At 32.9% G+C, this 23,153-nt stretch overlaps 1 protein-coding gene, 1 long non-coding RNA gene and 1 pseudogene across 5 annotated transcripts in view; all 3 read right to left on the minus strand.

Moving 5' to 3' along the window:
* LOC124928599 overlaps positions 1-2,405 on the minus strand; it is a 2,635-nt gene extending 230 nt beyond the window's left edge. Inside the window, exons 1-6 of the long non-coding RNA XR_007098564.1 lie at positions 2,122-2,405; positions 1,910-2,006; positions 918-1,044; positions 265-847; positions 108-187; positions 1-38 (exon numbers count right to left, since the gene is read on the minus strand). The exon at positions 1-38 is cut by the window's left edge and continues 230 nt beyond it. This is a non-coding gene — a long non-coding RNA (uncharacterized LOC124928599). The remainder of the gene's footprint in view (positions 39-107; positions 188-264; positions 848-917; positions 1,045-1,909; positions 2,007-2,121) is intronic.
* Positions 2,406-3,598: 1,193 nt separating this feature from the next.
* LOC124928597 lies at positions 3,599-15,963 on the minus strand. Of its 4 annotated transcripts, XM_047468839.1 has the most exons (7): positions 12,976-13,098; positions 12,392-12,719; positions 8,368-8,476; positions 4,802-5,067; positions 4,637-4,700; positions 4,111-4,292; positions 3,599-3,994 (listed from the first exon to the last, which is right to left on the minus strand). In XM_047468839.1, the coding sequence occupies exons 3-7, from the start codon at positions 8,406-8,408 to the stop codon at positions 3,957-3,959; spliced, it is 591 nt and encodes a 196-aa protein (XP_047324795.1). In that variant the 5' UTR covers positions 8,409-8,476; positions 12,392-12,719; positions 12,976-13,098; the 3' UTR covers positions 3,599-3,956. The 4 variants fall into 4 exon arrangements, with proteins under 4 accessions (XP_047324795.1, XP_047324794.1, XP_047324793.1 ...); XM_047468838.1 differs by lacking the exons at positions 3,599-3,994; positions 4,111-4,292; positions 4,637-4,700; positions 4,802-5,067; positions 8,368-8,476 and adding exons at positions 14,411-14,427; positions 15,054-15,137; positions 15,237-15,369; positions 15,445-15,963 and having other exon boundaries at positions 12,395-12,719; positions 13,031-13,109; XM_047468837.1 differs by lacking the exons at positions 3,599-3,994; positions 4,111-4,292; positions 4,637-4,700; positions 4,802-5,067; positions 8,368-8,476 and adding exons at positions 14,411-14,427; positions 15,054-15,137; positions 15,237-15,369; positions 15,445-15,963 and having other exon boundaries at positions 12,396-12,719; positions 12,976-13,109.
* On the minus strand, positions 11,666-22,928 carry LOC124928598 (annotated as a pseudogene).
* Between the last annotated feature and the right edge of the window lie 225 nt (positions 22,929-23,153).

A 23,153-nucleotide genomic window follows, 5' to 3' on the forward strand; every position in this document is an offset into this window, starting at 1 on the left:
GTCTTCCAATGATGGACAACTCATGGATGTTTTGTACTCTGCAAGATTAAATCGGATGAGTCTCAGATAGAGGTTCACTTCATAATGTATATAACTCATACACCTACCCTCTCTGTATTCTTTTAGAGGTTCACTTCATAATGTATATAACTCATACACCTACCCTCTCGTGTATTCTCCAAGTAGCCTGTAAGCGAGATATTATAATGCAGGCCAAGATAATAGAGCAACTTAAAGTAGTGGAGATTGAAGGAGTCCGGTCACCTTCTAAACCTATAGCCATCATTGCAGCCCCAAGCACCTGCAATCAAATTTCCAGGCCGGCTTCCCGCTATTGTTGGAGAAACGTAAGGTCCTCCAGCCCACTCAGTAATTATAGAAGAGGCAAAATATATAAACAGTTATAGGATGTCACATATAGACCAAGTACTCCACTAGTATTTTGTTTAAGTGCAATAATTTACCTGCAACAAATTGATGCTCTTTGCAACCAATGTTAACTCAGTTAAGAGCATAAGCCAATTATAATCCACCCCCATTTGTATAGAGAAGAATAAAGAATGAATGAGAAAAAAGTCTATAAGATTTAAACCACCAAAAACTAGCACGATCACAAAAGATACGGAATTAACAAAACATATTGTGTTGTCCCACTCAACTCTTAAAGCCCGTTCAATAATCAATTTTTCACTAAGGTGAAAAACAACAGAACTTTGCTACCATAAAACTGAAGACACAGCTTGCCGAAATTCAATGCAGGAAGGCTCAATACAACATATAGTATACAATATGTTAGCAATTGATACCAGTACATTTCCTGCTTTCCATAATTTATGTAAGTGCTTTTCTGCACCAGACAATGTCCAAAGGAAAATAAGACATATACAAGGAAAAAACAACATTCAAGAAAAGTATACCTTTCGAATTTCATGGTTCTTGTATAGGACCACACTTGTTCCTTTTGGAGTCAATCCATACTTGTGTACATCAACAGACATCGATGTTACTCCTTGTACCGTAAAGTCAAAAAGAGGTATAGGGTACCTAAAAGGTAGTTCATACCTAACAAAGTTAGAAATACAAATTCCAATATTCCATACACAATGTTAATACTATGTGGAAAATACTTAAAAAAGATATGTTAGTCAAATAGGTCTCCAAAGGAATGGAAAAGTATCAAAGTTTGGATGATTAAGAAAACTGAGGACAAATCCTATTTAATAACCTCTTGGGAAATTTTAGTAAAAGGTTCTTCTTTTCCCAAAAAAACAATGCAAGATACTTATTGTAAGCTAATGGCTTGGTAATTAAGTTTGAACAGAAGCTATGAGGTTCTGGATTGGATATTACGTTGCTTAGCCATAAATGAGGTTATCATATGTAACCATTTTTCTATTTAAACACTTCTCAGGTTATTGGAGATCATTAACAAGTCATTTTCTTAAGATCTCAAAGTTAAAAGACACAAATTGTAGACTAAATTCAAATAGATACAATAATGGAACAAAATCTTGCCTTGAAGACTCACAATGTAGACTACTTAGCATATTTCTCATATCCAGCATATATACTCATGTAATGGGCGCACCAATTATAGTTTCCTAGCTTTCTGTGACTTTTAGATCTTAGAAATGTTTATTCAATTGAAAAATCAGAATCAAAGAAAGCAATTGTAGCGGCTCTCTACACATGTTTCTTCAACATTCGATCTCCATGCCTGCAGGCCTCCTCCATTACTACGTACGTACAGATGTATCTATATTGAATTTCATATTTTGATTACTATAATTAAATACTACTTGTACAGTTAGCATCAATGGATAATGAATGATCAAACAAGCAATTACCAAATGAACTGAGTAAAAAAGTATTTGATCAAATTGAATGCGAGTGGGCCAAGAAGTCTTACCTGATCAGTGAGGGAATGGCAGAAATCGCAAGTGGCCATATGGACAAGGGCCGCCAGCAAGAACCACCATTCGGCAGACCTCCGTGCTGATAATAGTCTAGAAGACAGCATAAAAATGGAATGTGAAGGAGTAAAATCTGAAGTTCATCATCATTTTTTAGTATCAATACAATAAAAAGGCGGATCTGACGAGATACAGAAGAAGAGATTACCAAAGGGAGGGAGAGATGAGAATCAGAAGGAATTGGCGATAAGCTTCTTCTATGTGTTAAAACTACTCAATCTGAAACCCTAGAGCCAATACCTTTTTGGGTCGGGCTTTTAGATTAAACATATTTAATAATAACTCAACTAAAGAGCCCCATTCAAATTGCAAGTGAATACACTTATTTTATTTTTTTTTAGAATACTTAGTTTTTTAAAATTATTTATATTTTTATGTTAGGAATTTATTACAACTTTCATAATCATATTGCAATTAAACTTATTTCAACTAAATCTAATTTTTTAATATTTTAATGAGGACTATTAACAAAAAAATATATATAACACATTACATATAAATATTAATTTGTAAATAATATAAATAACATCTTAAAAAATCAAATAATACAAAAATCACTGATATTCTATGATATTCTATTATACTAAATTAGTGTCTCTATATGCAGGTTTAGTGTCTAGATTGATTTCCATGATTTCCATAATTCAATTCGGGACAACACAGAAACAATTTCAAAGTTTTTCCAATTTGGTAGCTTTATATAATCATGTGAAAATTCAATTTATTTGTTACATTCAACAGCATATCAAGTAATATTCTAGAAAAAAAAAGCATCATTTGAATTATAATAAAAGATTTGGCCTCCTATATGATTCATTGATGTCACTACTTGGTTTGGATCAATGAAAATGAATCTGACTTTTTCTAAAAAAATATGATTATTTTTTCAGTGCATCAACAGAGAATTGCCTAGCATATGTGTTTATTAAGTCATGTTATTTGCATGTGATCTTTTTGAAAAATTTGTGGATCATGCTACCAAAAGGCTAAATTTGATAAGAGCAGTCACTCTGCAAAACAAAGTTTTAAATCACTTGCACATTGAAAAAATATAAAGATCCATGGAATCATCAAATAGTTTTATAAAATAGATACCTAATTTTATAAAGTTCTCTATTCTTCGCATCCATTAATTTCAGAAACATCAACAACACAATTACATCTCCAATATGCTGAGCATCAACAAAGCATGCAGACCTTCATCTTGAGGCACCTTGTAAGAATCCAAAGATTTTCAATTTCAAGTTAAACATTAATTGTCAAAACCCTTTTTCATACAAAAAAGTTTATATATTGAAGAAAATATGGGAGAAAAATAGTATAAAGTAAAATTCTACTAATCTAACATAATAATTAATATATATGAAGCCCTATATATGTTTGGTTATTAATTAGAAATGAATTTAAAAATAGAAATATACATTTAATTATGAGTATAATATAATGTTTGGCATATATAATTAGCTAAATCAGATCTAATTAATAGAATTAGACATACAATTATCGTAATTCGTTAATTATATAATAATGGACAAATGCATCTGGATGTCTTATATTGTGTTTTATTATCTATATAATAATTAGACATACAAGAGTATTCTTATATTATTAATTAAATACACACTTAACCAATTAGGTGCTTAATTTATTAATACAAAATAGAACTTTTCAAAATGAATAGTAATTAGACTTATGTTTGACCTAATAACTTGTAAAGAATAAAGTCCTGTTTATCATACTCGTAAGTCTGCATTATCCCAATTATGTAAATCTGCATATCAGATTATAAGAGAAGATGCAGTACTTTTTAATAAAACAGAGATTACGTACCCGCCATTTCTTGAGCCTGTCAACGGTCGAAAGGACTACACGTCGTTTCCTTGTGATCCTCCTCGTGAACATAAGCGGTGTTCCCAGCCTCAAAGTCGTCCAGGTGCCGCCAGTATGGCGAAGAGTTGGATGTCTCTTTCATTTTCCTTTTGTTTATCTAACTGTCGCGCGAGAGATATAAATAACACTGTCTGATCAGTTGAAGCAACAAAAATGAGATACTTGAAATCATACATCTGTTTGTCATTACCACCCAACACACAACATTGCAAGAATAATACAGATGCATGCATAGTGAATCATTTACCTGAAGGTTCTTCGTGAATTGGAGACTTAAAATTTCTTAGCGAACTTCTTCCATTTGAATAACTCCCCCTTTCAAGGGATAACTCCCATTTAATCTCCATGATAATATCTCTACTAAATCCAAAAGATACCCCATATGAGATGTTCTCAGTTTCACCAGCTACACGCCTTCGGTTATCCCATCTGTAACCGCATTGATTCTATTCCGATCGTTAGCCATAAAACTATAGATCTGGAAAAATAATATTGATACGGTGATGATCTTGCTAATCATGATCTATAGAGCGGAATATCACCATTCATGTTGAGAAAGAAGCGTACATAACACAAAGCAAGGTGACATTGACATGAATTTACTACAACGGAAAACGACGAATCAAATTCAATAAACCCTACCTAACCTTAGCTTAAGGTTAGGGTATAACTCAGATGGGAGTTCAAGCTGCCCTTGGCGTTTCAAACATTGGATACAAGACGAAGCCTAAATCAGTACTGTAATCGAAATGTAGTGGAGAAGATAAATAAACCTGAAAAGACGATGCAGATGAACAGCGTGCAGATCGATCGGTGATGGCTCACGCTTTCGTTCTCCTAAGAAGCACTAGAAAATGAGTAATCATTCCATAATGTAAGGGAAACCAAATATCTCAAGTTGTTTCAGACAATTGTGAAGTTTAAGCCCTTCGTCATACCTTGAGCGTCGACAAAGGCGAGAACGACGAGTGAGAAGGGAAACTCCGGTGTCGGTATGAAGTAAGAACGGCGAAGATGTATAGTGTTCTGATTGATGCTTCGAGAACACGAGAGCCACTCCGAGCGAAGCCAAGCGGCTGGTCCGGCGACAAAACAAGGGTAGGCAACCGAGGAAGTGAAGGCGACCGAGCAAGGGCTATTTCTAGGTCTGGCGAGCGGCTGGATTTCGCGGAGGTACGGCCAGCGACTGGATTTAGCGGAAGTCCTACAGAGTCGCCAATAGAGGTGAAATGATGGTCGCGGATTGTGTTTTGGAGGAGACATTTAAATTTTGTAGGATAGCGGTATTTATTTATTAATCATAATATAATATATATATATATATATATATATATATATATATATATATATATATATATTAAGTGATTGGTAACTTATAGTTTAATTTTATTTTATAAATAATAAGTGAAAAAATATATATATATTAATTTGTAAATAATTAAAAATAAGGAAGTTTTAATAATATAAATGTGCATATATTAAGATTCCCATTAAAATTATGAAACAATTTCCCAAATTCCATTATCTCCACAATTTGGATCACAGACCAAGATTACCTAACACTTCAAATATAAGTAGATAACTAATGATATATATACATAACAAAATCTTCATAATTTGGCAATGTGGGAAAAACATAGTTTCACAATAAAAAAAAATATAAGGCTAAACAAAACTAAGTGAAGGCAGTTTCTTTTGATTCTGGTGCTTCAATGGTTGCTTTTGATTCTGTGTCAATTTTGAAGTTGCAAGTAGGCATGGCAAAATGGAACCGACGGTTCGGGTACCCGAAAGAACCGAACCGATCGGTTCGGATAATTTTTTGATTTTCGGTTCCGGGTCAAAATCGGGGCAGAACCGATCGGTTCGGGTACCCAAAAAATAAACCGAGTCCAGAACCGAACCATCAAATAATTTACAGATCTACTTCCCTCTTCTACAGTTTGGCCGTCTCCTTTGGTTCCCTCCGTCCGCCGCCCAAAGAACCCGTCTAGTATTCTGGTTCTCTTCGTCCGCCGCCCAAAGAATCAATCTGGAACTCTGGTCTGATAAGTATGGTTCCCTCCTCCACCCAAGACAAATCTATTCAGGCTTCCGACGACAATATACATTGAAAACTCTATAACCATCTCTAATTCTGAAACCAATTTCAGACATTCGAGGGCGACTATAGGTATTTGGGTTTTAGGCCTCCGACGACGACGACGACTATAGCTATATGGATTTCAGGCCTCCGACGATGACTATAGCTATCTGGGTTTCAGGCCTTCGTCGACGACGATATCTATCTTTAATCCAAGTAAGTGAATGTATGAACCAACAACAATTAAATGTAGGCAGGATTGAATCTTGATTTCAAATAAGCTGCTGATTTGTTTATAGTGTATTCCCTCTTGTCTGTTTATGAAACTTGCTGATTCATTAACTTCATTTAAATTCTTCTTTAGATTTTTGTTGTGATGTTTGGTTGATGTTAGGAGATAAATATTATGGTAGTTTGTGATTAATCAAGATTAGAGTTAAAAAAGAAGAGGTAATCACTTGCTGAAATTCGTTTTTGCTTTCTGCTGAAAAATAATGTTAGTTTGACAGTTTGGATTTAATGTATTGTTGGAATATTTATTCTTGTGCTGCATTGTAATCTTCTAGTTATTTTTGTATGTGCAGCATTTTCTTCTTTATACTGCGGCTGAAGCAGCAGTGATCCAGAAAAAGAAAGAGTTTTTAGTACGTCGATGGTATGTTCAGCCTTTAACCTTGTGAAGATCGTTATTAAACTTGTCGCCATTCTAGACTGTTTTTTTATTATTGGAAATTCCATGAGAACTCTTTTGCATAACTGTTTTATTTGTGTCTGAGGTTTCTCAAAGATGCAGGGTTTCATGACCATATGGTGAATTGAACTCACATCAGTTATATTTATGAAGAAGATTGAATTGGTTCTATAATTGTCATTTGCATTTTTAGAGACAGAAACCTATTTCTACTTTTGGATGGTCATTTGTAGTTTATTGGTAGTTTAGTTTATTGGATGGTGATACAGTTATGAATTATGTGAAAAGATCTCATTGTGTGATCGATGCTGGATGTTAGGTGAAAACAGAAAAGTCTTGTTTTGTATGTATGTGTAGGAAGTATATGCTATATAGATTTGTTAAAGATACTAAATTTTTATCTAAATTGTATGTGGGTGTCTTGTAACTCCAAAAGAACCAAATGAAAACTGTCTTCTTCCCATTACACATCAGGGGGAGGGATGAAATTGTTAGAAAGAGAACGCCATAACTATTGTTATATCTATAGTCTTACAAAATATCTTGTATACTCATACCCACCCTGGGTGGGTAAGTACTCTTTGGTCTCAAATTCAATTATCATTAAAAGCTTGAATAGGGAGGTCATGCCAGTGGGTTGTTGTCTTAGCCTCTCCAAGATTAGTCGAGCAAACAATTACATAGTTAAACACAACTATCATATAAAAGTAGGTGTTTCTAACTGAAAAAAAAGTCTAGAAATGTCCTAAGTTCTATCATTATTATTCAATTTTTTTATTAATAATGTGTAGGTGAACCTCCAAATGAAACATCATTCATGGACGCTGATATAGATTTGGACCTAGATTGCGATAAAGATTTTGGTATAATTTTATCATTTGCGATCATAATTTGTAAATGTTTTTAGCTAATTATTTTTGAATTTTTACAGATGTAGATGACGTTGAGGAGAGGATTGAAGAATGAAGATTTCAAAATTTGATATAATTGGGAGAAAATGTATTTTGAATTTGATATAGTTTGGAGATATATTATTTTGTTAGGGTAGATCTAGTATTTTGAATTTGATATATTTTGGAGATCTATTATTTTATTTGGGTTAGATTTAGTTTTTTGAATTTAATACATTTTGGAGATCTATTATTTAGTTTGGGTTAGATTTTGTTTTTTGAATTTAATATATTAAGAGCATGGGTTACTTAAAATATGATAATTGTACTCCCAATATATTGAGATTATGAGTTTTTCCTAGTTGTAAATGGTAATTGGTTAGAACAAATAGATGGAACATGTATTAACTTTATTTAAATTTGTGTATAGGATTACTTTTACTTAAAATTAATTTTTATTTATCTTATTTTAAAAGGGTAAAAAGAATGGTTTGAAAAATGAAAATAAATATTAAATTATGGATGGGATAAAAAAAATAAGATAGATACAAAAAAAAAATTCGGAACTTTAAATATAAATTTTGGGTCTGGGTCGGGTCGGGTACCCGTCGGGTCGGAACCGTTAAGTTCGGGTTAATAATGGACCCGATTTTTCGGGGCAGCTTCGGGTCCGGTTCGGTTCGGGTCCGGTTCAGGTCCCCCAATAACCGGAATTTTGCCATGCCTAGTTGCAAGGATCATTCAACAAATAAGATGAAAAATTGAACAGAAGATGTTCAAAGCAAAGAATAACATTCAAATCAAAAGAAAATGTAATGTAAGGGAAGCCTTTGTAAATACCTGCTTTCTGTAGGATCATGCATAGCTATCCAAATGTTCATAATGAACTTCAAATCCTTCAACTTGCCTTAGTGGAGGAAAAAACAAAGCAGGCTGTGAAAGTGCAGAATGTTGGGGAAAACCCTGACAGAACCACAAAAGAAGAAAACAAAATAATGAACACACTAACAGAATTTGATAACGGAGTTCGGCCAAAATGTTGCCTACGTCTCCGAGCACTAAGCCTATCAATTAATAAGGAAGAAGAGATACAAATTTGGGTGCAATAAACCAAAGAGGGGAGAGTTTCTTTTATACACTAAGAAACTTCCCCAACTCCCATCATCTTCCGATGTGGGATTTATGCTAATTGTGAATATAGTTTCTTTTATATACTAAGAAACTTCTTTCACTCCCATTATCTTCCGATGTGGGATTCTAATTGTGCCAAAAACAACAAATCTCCACCTTGGCACAATATCCAATTACTAATTCTTCAATATTAAAAATAGTCCTTCAGTGCTTCCAATTGGCGCTCTTCAGCGCCGACTCAAACGCGGAATGTGTTTACCAAATCTAAACAATTAGATTTGGTTTTCCCAATGTCTTTGATCTTGAACTCTCTACCCAATTGAGCCTTCAATTTGTCAACTTCATATTGGCTTTTTGATGCTATCAACATATCATCATCGTAAAAGAGTAAATAGATATAAGACTCATCTTGCAATTTGCGCAAATACACACATGAACTGAATCTGCTTCTTGTGTACTTGTGCTCAATCATAAACTTATCAAGTCGCTTGTACCATTGTCTCGACGATTGCTTCAACCTGTACAATGATCTGTTCAACTTGCAAACCCAATTTTCTTTATCAGCAACTTTGAATCCATCTGGTTGATAAATGTAGATTTCCTCATTCAAATGACCGTGTATGTCTGCGGTCTTCACATCTGGTTGAGCTAGCTCCAAATTCATCTGCGCTATCAAGGCCAACAAAATTCTAATGGAAGAGTGTTTAACAACAGGAGAAAGTATCTCATTATAATCACCTCCTTCCTTCTGAGCGTAGTCTTTAACTACCAATTTTTCCTTGTAGCGAACATCAAATTTTTCAGGAAATCCTTCTTTCTTAGCAAAGATCCATTTACAACCAATAGCATTCTTCTCTTTTCGTAGATGCTTCAACTTGCATGTCTCATTCTTCTGAATAGATTGCATTTCATCTTCCATAACACCTCTCCTTTTTCCATTTTCAGTACTTCGACTGACATCTGAAAAAGTGGATGAAACATCATCTACGACTAGAAGTGCATAGGCCGCCATGTCAACAAACCGACCTGGTTTTTGAATAACTCGTCTTGGCCTATTAACAGCAATTGATTCACTTTGTTCTGAAGGTTCTTGGGTCAGAACCTCTTCCTCATTTAACTCTTCGTCTGTCGTCGGAGAGTCACTTCTAGTTGGGCTTATCTTTATCTGCTCAAACTCCACCGGAGTACAATCAATCTTGTCTGGTGTTACCTTATTCAACATTTAATAATCATCAAAAGTAACATCTCTTCTGATAATGGTTTTCTTTGCATTCAAACACCAGAGACGATACTCTTTAACTCCTGTAGTAAATCCCATAAAAAGAGCCTTCTTTCCTCGTGGATCCAAATTTGATTCAACTCCATGATAATATGCAGTAGAACCAAAAATATGCAAAGAATCATAATCAGTTGCAGGTTTTCCAGACCATACCTCTAATGGAGTCTTGCCACCAATTGCAGATGATGGTAGGCGATTTACCAAATGTTGAGCGTATGACACAGCTTCTGCCCAAAATTTCCTGTCTAACCCAGCATTAGACAACATACATCGAGCTTTCTCCATCAATATCCTGTTCATACGTTCCGATACTCCATTCTGCTGTGGTGTTTTTCTAACTGTGAAGTGTCGAACTATGCCACACTCTTGGCATAACTTCTGGAATGGATCATTCTTGTATTCTCCACCGTTATCAGTCCGGAGAACTTTGATCTTTCTTCCTGTCTCGTCTTCAACTTGAGTTTTCCATTTAAGAAAAATCTCAAACATTTCACCTTTGTTCTTCATAGTAAACACCCAAACTCTTCTGGAAAAATCATCAATAAAAGTAACAAAATAATGTCTACCTCCAAGAGAATGAGTCTTGGCAGGTCCCCAGACATCTGAGTGCACATAATCCAAAATACCCTTGGTATTATGCATAGCAGTGCCAAATTTTACTCGCCTTTGTTTTCCCAGAATACAACGTTCACAAAAATCTAACTTACAAACTTTTGTACCTTTCAATAATCCTTGCTTGACAAGAGTTTGCATAGATTTCTCACCAGCGTGCCCCAATCGCATATGCCATAGCTTTGTTGCCTCTAACTCCTTACTGCTCCCGGAAGTTGATACACATGATGTCCCATTAACTGTACTACCTTGATAGTAATACAAATTATTACTCTTCCTGATAGCTTTCAACATCACTAGCGCTCCAGATATTACCTTAAGAATTCCATTTTCCAATTTCACATGTAGGCCTTTCGACTCCAAGGCCCCCAAAGAAATGAGATTCTTTTTCATATTCGGTATGTACCGAACATCTCTAATAATTCTGGTGGATCCGTCATCATTCATCAGCTTGATTGAACCTATCCCCTTTATTTTACATGTATTAGCATCTCCCATGTAAACAACTCCACCATCTAGCTCCTTAAAGTCAAAGAACCACTTTCGAACTGGTGTCATATGATAAGTGCAGGCTGAGTCCAATATCCATGCATCAGGATGTGATGTTGTGTGTGACATCGATAAAGAGTATTCTGAATCTGCATCACCTTTGTTTTCTGCAACATTCGCATCTTCAGAATCTTTCTCTTTCTTCTTCAACTTTGGGCAGTTAATCTTCCAATGTCCTTTCTCACGACAGAAAGCACATTCATCTTTGGCAACTCTACTTTCAGATCTTCTTCCTTTCCCTTTTGATTTGCTCTGCTGACGGCCCCTGACCATCAATGCTTCATCTGATGTATCTACTTTGCTTTTCCTTTTATCCTGCTTTCTCAATTCATAACTATATAAAGCAGAACTTACAGCATCAAGAGAAACATTTCCCTTCCCATGAAGTAACGTTGTTTCTAAGTGTTCAAATTCATCAGGAAGGGACGATAGCAACATCAAAGCCAAATCTTCATCCTCAAACCTAACGTCAAGGTTTAACAAATCCGCTACTAACTGATTAAACTTAGTTATATGCTCATTCATCGTAGTACCTGATTGGTATTCAAACCGGAACAGTCGCTTCTTCATAAGGAGCTTATTCTGACCACTCTTCTTCAGAAACTTGTCCTCCAATGCTTGCCACAGTTTCTGTGCAGAAGTTTCATTCTTCACAGCATACTTCTGCTCTCTGGACAGGCACGACCGAATTGTTCTGCACGCCAACCGATTCATGATACTCCACTCTTTTTCTTCTATACCATCTGGCTTTCCGACCTCAATAGCAACATCTAGACCCTGCTGAAAAAGACAGTCTAGAACCTCACCTTGCCACATGCCGAAATGCCCAGTTCCATCAAAGATCTCCACCGCAAACTTCAAATTCGACATCGGTGTCCTCGTCCAGGATGACGAAGGAGTTGACGCCCCTTTTGAAGACTCCACCATGCCAAGGACGAACCTTCGGCTCTGATACCACTTGTTGGGGAAAACCCTGACAGAACCACAAAAGAAGAAAACAAAATAATGAACACACTAACAGAATTTGATAACGGAGTTCGGCCAAAATGTTGCCTACGTCTCCGAGCACTAAGCCTATCAATTAATAAGGAAGAAGAGATACAAATTTGGGTGCAATAAACCAAAGAGGGGAGAGTTTCTTTTATACACTAAGAAACTTCCCCAACTCCCATCATCTTCCGATGTGGGATTTATGCTAATTGTGAATATAGTTTCTTTTATATACTAAGAAACTTCTTTCACTCCCATTATCTTCCGATGTGGGATTCTAATTGTGCCAAAAACAACACAGAACTGCTGCTGCATTTGCAGCAATACCTATTCTCATGGACATTGTCGTCCAAATTGCACGCAAGAAATGTAAATGCATCCAGTTCTTTGGAAGCTAAAGATAAAAACAGAAAAGAATGTGAAGTTTAACTCTACTTCTTAGAGAGCTCTCTTGCTACTGCATGACATCTAAACAGACCTATGTGATCCAACTTTCCCATCTGAAGCTCCATCTTGGTGAATAAATAACATTCTTATGCAAGATTTCTCCTGTGATTTTACTGGTCATATGATCATTCTTTCTAGCAACACAACAAGCTGATCCCATGCTATGCTGTACAAGTGAATTAGACTGCAAAAGGAGCAAATGAACAAGTGAATTAGACTGCAAAAGGGGCAAATGAAGAGACATAATCAATCAAAAACTTAAAGATGTGTAAAAGGAAGAGAAGTAAAAAGTGGAAATGATAAATTAGCTGATTAGTACACATGACATATGTGATTGAATAACATTACATACTGTGACAAAACAACTTTACTCTAGTAGTACTCTTGAAATATCATTCCTAAAGAGTATTTCATAAAACTGCCACACTTATGCATATTACCTACCCAAACTCGGACTGGTGTGGTTCTATGCAATTCTCTTGGAATAACACTTACTGCATCCTCTAATAATGGCTTAAGAGAGTCCACAGCAGCTTTTGGGTCTTTCTCGTAATTTATTAAGCTGGGGCTTTAACTGCAATACAAAGCAGGATGAGAAATAAACAAGGCATGAAATGCTAAACCAAATATGAAATTAGATCAAACTCTGCATCACAAAATCAATAACAATCCTCCATTTCACTTCATCTAGTCTTCATCACCTATCAGAAAAGGATATTAACATGTAATCAAAATATGAATATTAATATGTTTTAGGGTTTGGATTATGTGCAAAATATGAATATCAATCCTCCATTTCACTTCATCTAGTCTTCATCATCTATGAGCAATCAATAAAACATTTACATCATTCATCAGTATATAAAATAAAACTGTAAAAATGGAAAACAACTCAAAAGAATTTATATCAAATTATTTATCTTCAAACAGAAACGTTGTACAATATAAAATAAAGAGTCCAAGTTTATGTTTGAAGCTTAAAATATAGACGAGCAATTAGTGAAACATAACACGTAACAACACGTAACAACACATAAACAACAAGTAACAGCAATACTAAACAACAGCAGAAAGAAACAAAGAAAAAATGTATACAGATATTGCAGATAGCAGCAGCAGTTACACATATATGGTTCACAATACTAGACAGTAAAATTTACAATTACTTGGGAGTGTTTTGTCAACCATACAAATGCATATACAAACTAAATATTTATTCATTTCAATTAAGAACACCAAATAAAAAATCAGAATCAAAGAAAGCAAGAACCTGGAATACAGTTTTCATTGTAGCGGCTCTCTACCCAAAAATAATATAGCAATCTGAAATCTTTGAATATACAATAGAATGTCTCTTTCATAGTTGAGATAAGATAGTAGTATGTATGTATTCATACAAAAGATAGTAGTATGTATTCATACAAAAGATTTAACGTTAAAGTTAGTGAAATAAAATCAAAATTAACAGAAGATGTAGTAGTTATGCCACTTCCAAATATGCTAGCAGGTAAATAGAAACAACCAAGAGGAAGACACTATAATTTGGATCATAATCTAAAGAATACTAGATCATGATTCAGTTGAAAAGGAATTATAACAAGCGAAGAAAAAAGTTACAATTTAATCTTTTTGGCAATTTTCTAATGGAATTATGAGAAAGATTGTGATAAGAAAAAGTTTCATAGTAGGCTCATTATACTAGTTTCAACATAAGATCAGATCTTTTCTTTTCCAGTATTTTCTTAAATCTTTATTTTGTTTTCCATTTTCACCCGTTGAATTTTGGGTTTGCAAGGGAGTGGGGAATTATTTCATGCTATATATATGTAGACTTAAGGCATGCCACTAAGAATGATGTCCAGGATGAAAACATACATCTTCATTGGGATTAGAGCATCTCCAATAGAGCTGCAAACGCATACCCAAAATGAGTTTTCTCCTCCAATCGAACTGCAAAACCAAACTCAAAATGAGATTTCTCATTTTCCCTCTTCAAAAAACGCAAATATGCGTTGCTACTGTTCACAAACGCATATATTTTTTTTTTTTTTCATTTTAGCCCTTTAACTTTTACTTAATTAATTTTATATATTAAACTTACTTATATAATTTATTTATATTTTAATTTGTTTATATGTTTTATTTATTTATATTTTATTTTTATCTTATATTTTATATTAAGTTTATTTATATAATTATTAATTTAATTTATATAATATTTTTTATATAACATAAATTTATAATATAATTAAAAAAATTATTTTAATATATATATATTATATATATTATTTTAATAAATTTTTATAATTAATTTATATTTAAGTTTAAAATATTTGGATGATATTATAATATTGTGGTGTAATTTATAAGTTTGTAAAAGATATGGATGATATTAAAAAGTTATAAAAGTTGATGTAAGGGTTTGAGAATGAGTTTTTCGGTTGGAGTAGAATTACTGTTTGATGTGATATTTACACCAAAATGAGTTTGAAAATGAGTTTTTCGGTTTGAGATGGTAGGAACTCAAATTTCCTGTCAATTCTCGTCCAGGTCTCAGAAGGGCTTCATCCAGAATATCTATACAGTTAGTGGCCATCAGAACCTGTACACATATTTGTGTAAAATCATCAGACTAATATGAAAAAAACAGAAATCATTGAATTTTGTTACTCTAGAAAAAGGTGGAGAAGCAGTATATTACCTTGATCTTATTTGAAGCTTCAAATCCATCAAGTTGATTGAGAAGCTCAAGCATAGTCCTCTGGACTTCACTATCACCATTACCGGACCCAGATTCCATTCTAGCAGATACAATACTTTGCCCTAAAAGGCAGCTTATAGATGCAAAGTATCGAATTAGGTTTGGTTTCACAGTAACTTCACGACTAGACAGTATAATCACGCCTCACAGTAAACGAAGGAATACGATTTCACCTTCAATAGCATCGAAGAATTCCCCCTGATAAGATACAAGGCTCTGATTGTCAATTTTCCGTCCACAATCATCCACCTCACTACAGCTAGAAGTGCCAACCTGTTCGCAACGAGAATCAAATAACTCATCCTCAATAGCATACACCTCATTTCTCTCTAGAACAATCACCTCCTGCCCTAGAAATTCCTGATCGAACGATTCCTCGAGCACATTAACCGCATCATTCTTAGTTTTCAATTTCTTCTCATCAGAACCATCAGAACAAAGAGAAAACACCTTACCTCCGCGTCTCTTATGGTTAACGATGTAAGGTGAAGGCGATGACGGATCGGAGGTACAATCCGGAATCGGAGTCGGCATACAGAGCAGGTGATATGTATATATGTTTCGTCGATCTAACATCCTCCCTCTCTTCATTACCGGCTACAACATCGGATTTGAAAAAACACTTGTGAGAATCTTGAACTACAGGTTCTAACAGAGTCTCCCATACAACCTTTGTGAACGACGGCATATTGCTGATAGAAAGATGCCCTAGAGAGAGATAAAGAAGGAAGAAGAAGAAATTGCGTTTGTTGGAACCTCGAAAGCTCTCGTAACCTCCAAAAAAAAATTTTTTTGAAGAATCTTAAATTGACTCCTTAACTATGTCTTTTGTCTTTTAAGATACAAAACCCCTCAATTTATTTTACTTCACTTAGTATTATAAATAATTAATTAATTAATGTACAAATGAATAAATATTAAAATCTCTGATTCTGTGAATTATTAAAGAATTTGAAATATATTTTTTTCCATATATATATATATATATATATATATATATATTTTGATTAATTATATATATTTTTTAATAAATTAAATTTTAATTTTTTATTCAATTGAATTAGTTAAATTTGAAATAAAGGAAAGTTCTAGAGGTGGGACCGCGTTCATCAAGAGAGACAGAAACCACCGCTTACTGGCAAGGAAACATCTTTCCCACGACGTCGTTGAAGTTTGCCATGTAATTTATTTATTGAATTAGAAAATAATCAAAATATATAATTTGTAAAATATATTCCTATATATTATTAATTATATAATAAATACTATTTTAGAATATTTTATTTTACTAAACACTGGAATTAGATAAAAGTTATTTAAATCATTTTAAAATTAATTAATTTATCCATCCAAATATCTAAATATTTTCCTACTATATATTAATTTCTTTTAAATTTTTTTATTCCATAACTTAAACCTTGAATAACTTAGATCAAAGAAGTTTATGAAGATCCTTAGTCTTTGATTATTTGGAAAAAAAGTTATAATTTTTTTATTTTGTTTTACTAAAATAAATGAAATTAGATTTTAGTTTCACTAAAAAAATTAATTATTTTATTATTAAAATGATATGAAAATATTTAACAGTAATTCATGATCAAACAAGTTACCATTTATAAACAAATAACTATAAATTATGTTCTTTTTTAATTGTAATACTATTTTTGTCTCTACAGACACATTTCACAGCATTTTAACAACAATTTTAATATTTAAAAATAGTATATAATAGGGTATTTGTCAACTCTATCTTAGGTAATGTCTAAGGCTTTGTTTGATCTGGGATCGTTTATTTAATTTAAATAACCTTGTTTAATGTATATAAGTTATGGCAAATTAAATTATTTAAAATTATTTAAATAAAAATATATTAACAGTATAAATATAATAAAAAATATAGGTTTTTCAAATAATAATTAAATTTATTTAAATGATATGTTATATAATATGTTATTAATTTGAAGAGTGTTATTTAAGATAATCTCTAATAACCTAAAGTCAAACAAGACTATTAAATACATTAATGTTATGAATCATTGACCATTAAAACTTGGTTCAAAGAAACTTGGTGTTCAAATTATGTGGGCTTAGAAATTCAATATGGAATATGTATTGACTAGATTGAATTCACACGTTTGGCCCTATAAGGATTTTAAGGAAAATATTATTATATTATTTAAATAAAAATACATTTTTTCATTACACTTTTGTTACACTACATTTGTGCAGAAAAACTCAACCATACAAGTACAAGATAAAATTGGTTAAAATAAGTCCAAATAAAATATATAGCTATGAAATTAGTTATATAACTAACCTAATGTCTTTATGGTAAAAAGATTAATCAAATTCACATTTATGTTGTTTTTTTTTATTGTTGTCATTTTGTATCTTCATCCTTATTGTCATTATTGTTATCATATTCATCGTCGTCCTCTCCTTAGTTGTTAATATTTATATTCGTTGAAACAGCATTATGATCGTCTTCATCATATTTACCTAAAAAAATTTAAAAATAAACAATCTTAATTTTAGTTTAACTCCAAGTCTTTTTACTTTTAAAATTTGAAATAAACAATCTTAATTTTAGTTTAACTCATAATGTTTTAACTATTAAATTTCAGTAAACTAACAATCTTATTTAACTACCAATATCTTTTATTCTCTAATCTCTAATATTATTAATCTCGTTACATCATTTATTCACTCAATAATCTCACAATTACTAACATCTTTTACCCTCAATTTTGGCAAATTAACCATCTCATATCGCCGACATTTTTACTATCATTTATTCGACAACCGTCAATATTCTTTGTATTAAATAAAATCTCATTAATATTCGTGTGACTTCACTTCGAATATTTGGTACATTAAACGTCTTATATCATTATCACGACATCTTACCCTCACTTCGGCAAATCAACTCTCATCTCGTGACCTTCTTTACATTCACATATTTAATCACTAATTATTATTTTTTTCTTAATATGGATATCTCATACTACTAATTTTGTAATCTCACTTCGAGTATTTTGCACCACAACATTACATCTCATATACCACGACTTTTTTTTTACCACACTTCGACAATCCAAACGAGTTCTCATATCGTGATCACACTTTCACATTGCAAATATTTAACCATCAAATATAGTTGATTCCATTTCATCCATTTTATCTTCACTTTCACATACCGTAGGTTGATTTTCTATTATATTGTTATGTTGGGAGAGTTTCTTTATATATATATATATATTTTTTGTTTAATTTTTGTATATGATTTTTATTTAATAATTATTTTAAATATTATTATTAATTTATACGTAGGACTATTTTATAATAAAATAAGTCTAAATAAAAAAGGTAGCTCAAAATTCATTTATAATTTAGATCACCACTCTCTCTCATGTTACGCTTCCTATTTGTCATTTATCACAGGTTTAAATTTTCAATAAACACAAAATATCCTAAATATATGTTTGACAAAATTAAATATTTAAGATATACTTTTATAGGCTTAAGGAGTCATTTTCTTTAATTATATTCAAATAAATACAAAACCCAAACCCTAAACAAAAATAAACCCACTAGTAAGAAGTAATCCAAAATAGACAAACCCGAACCGGTTTGAACTGCCGTTAGAAGGGTATAATTTTACCCACATGGGTCACAGGCCCATGTTATTAGCCCATTTATAATATTAAGAATTCTAATCAGTTATATACATACTATTTCTTTTGAAAAATAGCGATGTGGGAACTACTTTTGCCTTACATAAAAAAAAGAAAAAGTAAGCTGAACTAAACTACAGAACTGAGAGAGATCCATGGCTTTAGCGGACTTATCCTCACTGAATTCTCCTCAGCGTCAAAGTCTTCAGCCTTTGTCCTATCAGCTTTCTCCCGTCTTCTGCTAGAACTGCTTGCTTTATCTTAATATCAATACTCCATTCCACTTTATCTGGCCTTCATCACCTATGAGCAATCAGTGAATCATTTACAGCATTCATTAGTATATGAAATAGAACTATAAATAATGAAAAATAACTAAAAAAAGACAGCAGCTAGAAGCAGTGACATTCCTAGCAAGACAAATACAAAACACAGTAGCACAATAAGTAATGCACAAACAAACTGCCAAAATTACCTGATATGAATCAGCAAACAAAGGATGCAAAGAAGTACCTCAGGGCTGAATCTCTGTCCTAGGCTCAAATTAGCACACTGAAAAAAACCGAAAGAAACATACAATCAAATTAGTCGGCAACAACAAATCAGCTGACAATCGTCTAAAAGACAGCATAAAAATGGAATGTAAAGGAGTAAAATCTGAAGTTCATCATCATTTTCTATAATTTAGATAGTAGTTCATAACTAAAGTTCAATCAATATTATTGCTTAAATTCATTTCCATAGAACTTCCAATAGTTACAGAAACGAAAAAAAGTGTTCAAATACTCTATCAAAACAAAAGCAGGGATTCAACTGCTTGTCACTAGCATAGTTCGAATTTTTCCAAGCCAGAGTGATCTAGATATAGCTGTAACAAATTACATAGATTGCTGAAAACAAAACCTAGAAAACAAATCACCAATTCCTCCAGGAATGAACAAGTCGTAAATTAATCAGCAAAATTGATTGATGAATGAATTAAATCTCCACAAACGAATACGATACAATCGTTTCCTAGTCAAGTAATTCGACACATGATAGCTAAATACGCCAACAGCATATTTGAGATAATACAAGATTTGAGTACGGATGCTTTGTTCGAATACAAACTGAGAACGAAACAATTAAGATAATACAAGAGCAGCTTAAACAAAAGCAAGCCGAACCTTAGGTGAACGTGAACAAACTAGTTTTCAAATAGGCTCAAAATGTGTCGTGAAACTTGCATTACATGACAGATTAGAGGAAAAGTGGAAACCAAAAGAATGAAACTTTTCTGCTGTTCCAAAAATAAAAGATGCATGAAGCAGTCCATGGGAATAGAATGACTAATTGGATTAATAAGATTTATGCTGCAAATAGATAGAACAAAATGACAATTGGTCGAGCCAGATGTGAACTGAAGATACCAAAGTAATCAATAACTCCAATAATAGCAAAGACTAGATTGTAGAAATGAAACAATGAAAATAACTGTAGATATTGCAAGAGAACTCATGAAAATCTCATTGTGTAAATAAAAGATGCATGAAGCAGTCCATGGGAATAGAATGACTAATTGGATTAATAAGATTTATGCTGCAGATAGATAGAACAAAATGACAGTTAGTCGAGCCAGATGTGAACTGAAGATACCAAAGTAATCAATAACTCCAATAATAGCAAAGACTAGATTGTAGAAATGAAACAATGAAAATAACTGTAGATATTGCAAGAGAACTCATGAAAATCTCATTGTGTAAATAAAAGATGCATGAAACAGTCCATGGGAATAGAATGACTAATTGGATTAATAAAATTTATGCTGCAGATAGATAGAACAAAATGACAGTTGGTCGAGCCAGATGTGAACTGAAGATACCAAAGTAATCAATAACTCCAATAATAGCAAAGACTAGATTGGAGAAATGAAACAATGAAATTAACTGTAGATATTGCATCACCAGAGAATTGCTTAGCATATGTGTTTAATAAGTCATGTTCTTTGCATGTGATGATCATTTTGAAAATTTTGTTGATCATGCTACCAAAAAGCTAAATTTGATAAGAGCAGTCACTCTATCACTTGCACATTGAAAAATATAAAGGTCCATGGAATCATCAAATAGTTTTATAAAAATAGATACATAATTTTATAAAGTTCCCTATTCTCCGCATCCATTAATTTCAGAAACATCAACAACACAATTACCTCTACAATATGCTGAGCATCACCAAGCATGCAGACCTTCATCTTGGGAGGAATATGAGGCAACTTTACTGAACCACTGAAACGCTTGTCTTTCTGGGGATCATATTCTTCAACCCAATCTGCAGTTCATCACTTTCAGTGAAGTTGCGCTTCTTCTCATTAGCATCAGTTGATAACTGAGTAATAGCTTCTCTCAGGGCATCACTCTGAAGCTTAATGTACATAGAAAAAGAAAAAGATACGTTAGAACTTCATTATGCATGGGTCTGAAGCAACATGACCAGTAATAGCTTATAATCAACTCTATAATTCAGTATAAGTGTACACAGATTTCACATTTTTGAAAATCCATAGGTAGTTCATACAAATCAAGAACAAATTAAATGAATGAACATATATTTTAACTGAACATACAATAAAACTCTCATGAAAATATCAACAACTGCTGCTCCAAAATAAACTGGTAGATCCAATTCAGATATGCAGCTCAAATAATCAAGAAACAATGCACTACAATGATAAGGTTTCCTCTAAATTATTCAAACCCTTTAAAGATAAATAACTAAGGAAGCAATATTAAGATTAATGCAAGAAACTTCCAACAGCTTCAGAGGTTAGGCCTGCTAAACTAATTATTGAATCAGATTCAAGTCACTTTCATTGATTCCATAACATCCTATGATTTCCACTAAAATAAACTAATTATGGATAGTCAAGAAGCAGGGTTTAGGATTTAGTCTAAACAATAAAAATTCAGTTTGAACTTTGGCAACGTTTGACAAGATTGTGATTGTGAAAAAACTAGTTTTCAAATAGGCTCAAAATGTGCCGTGAAAAGCTTGCATTACATGACAGATTAGAGGGAAAGTGGAAACCAAAAGAATGAAACTTTTCTGCTGTTCCAAAAATATGGCTTAACACCTTTTGATTACTGCTCTTATGCACAGATACTAAAGTAATTGACCACTACACCTAATTGTTAGTCCAACTATCAACATGTAGAGAGGGTGTTCTTAGTCACTCCAAACACATTCATCTCATCTGGCTTCCTTGCATCACCTAATTGAAAATGAAAATGAAAGAAACAAAATACATAGCTTCAATCGAAACGAAATGGTGATCTTAAGACAGAAGCATACAGTTCTTCTTCATATTTTTAAAATTCTTAAATCATCTGTTTGATGCATTTAATAACAACAGGCAGAAATGAAACCAGTTCAAACACAGGACCTGCACAGCCAGATTCTGAAGCAAATTTAAATTCGTTTTTTTTTAATCTAATTCAACAATACAGAAATGTTCGTGTTCTACTCTAAGATCAGAATAAAAGAAACAAAATTCTAGAAAAAGTAAGACACTTTTCTATTCAATCAGTTTTTGGAAATCCAATACACAAACCCATATGTTAATCGGAATCAAAAGCATATGAACTTACAGGTTCACAAAGGAGACAATATTGCTGATCCCTAGAGCTAATAAAGGGGGATCTACCTCTAATGCGTCAGAAAAAGAGGTTATTCGAGCTTTCCTTTGCCAAAATCGCTCAAGATTCTCCCCCCTCAGAACCACACCGTTCTCCCCCTTTATCTTATATTTCTTCTTCGGCCGCCTCGCGATCCTCCTCCAGGTGAGAGAAAAGAACAGACGAAGCTGAAAATGGAAAGGAGCGTCTGGTGCGTGTTGGACTTGGAGAAGAAGGAAGGGAAAGCGCTGTCTTGGTGGCTTGCTGCCTTGACCCCGTTTGATTTGAGACATTTTTTCTTCTTCTTTAATCTGCAAAACGATACAAGCAAATAAAAAAAAATATAATATCATTTCAAGTTATTTTTAATATGTTGATTTATTTATTTTATTAGAATGAAAAAAATATAATATCATTTCAAGTTATTTTTAATTTGTTGATTTATTTATATTATTGGAATGATACCTAAATTTAAATGATAAGTTAGGTGTAAAGTGGGAAGTCTATAATTATATATTATAAATTTATAA

This window comes from Impatiens glandulifera, chromosome 3 (genome assembly GCF_907164915.1).
Source record: "Impatiens glandulifera chromosome 3, dImpGla2.1, whole genome shotgun sequence".
NCBI lineage: Eukaryota > Viridiplantae > Streptophyta > Magnoliopsida > Ericales > Balsaminaceae > Impatiens > Impatiens glandulifera.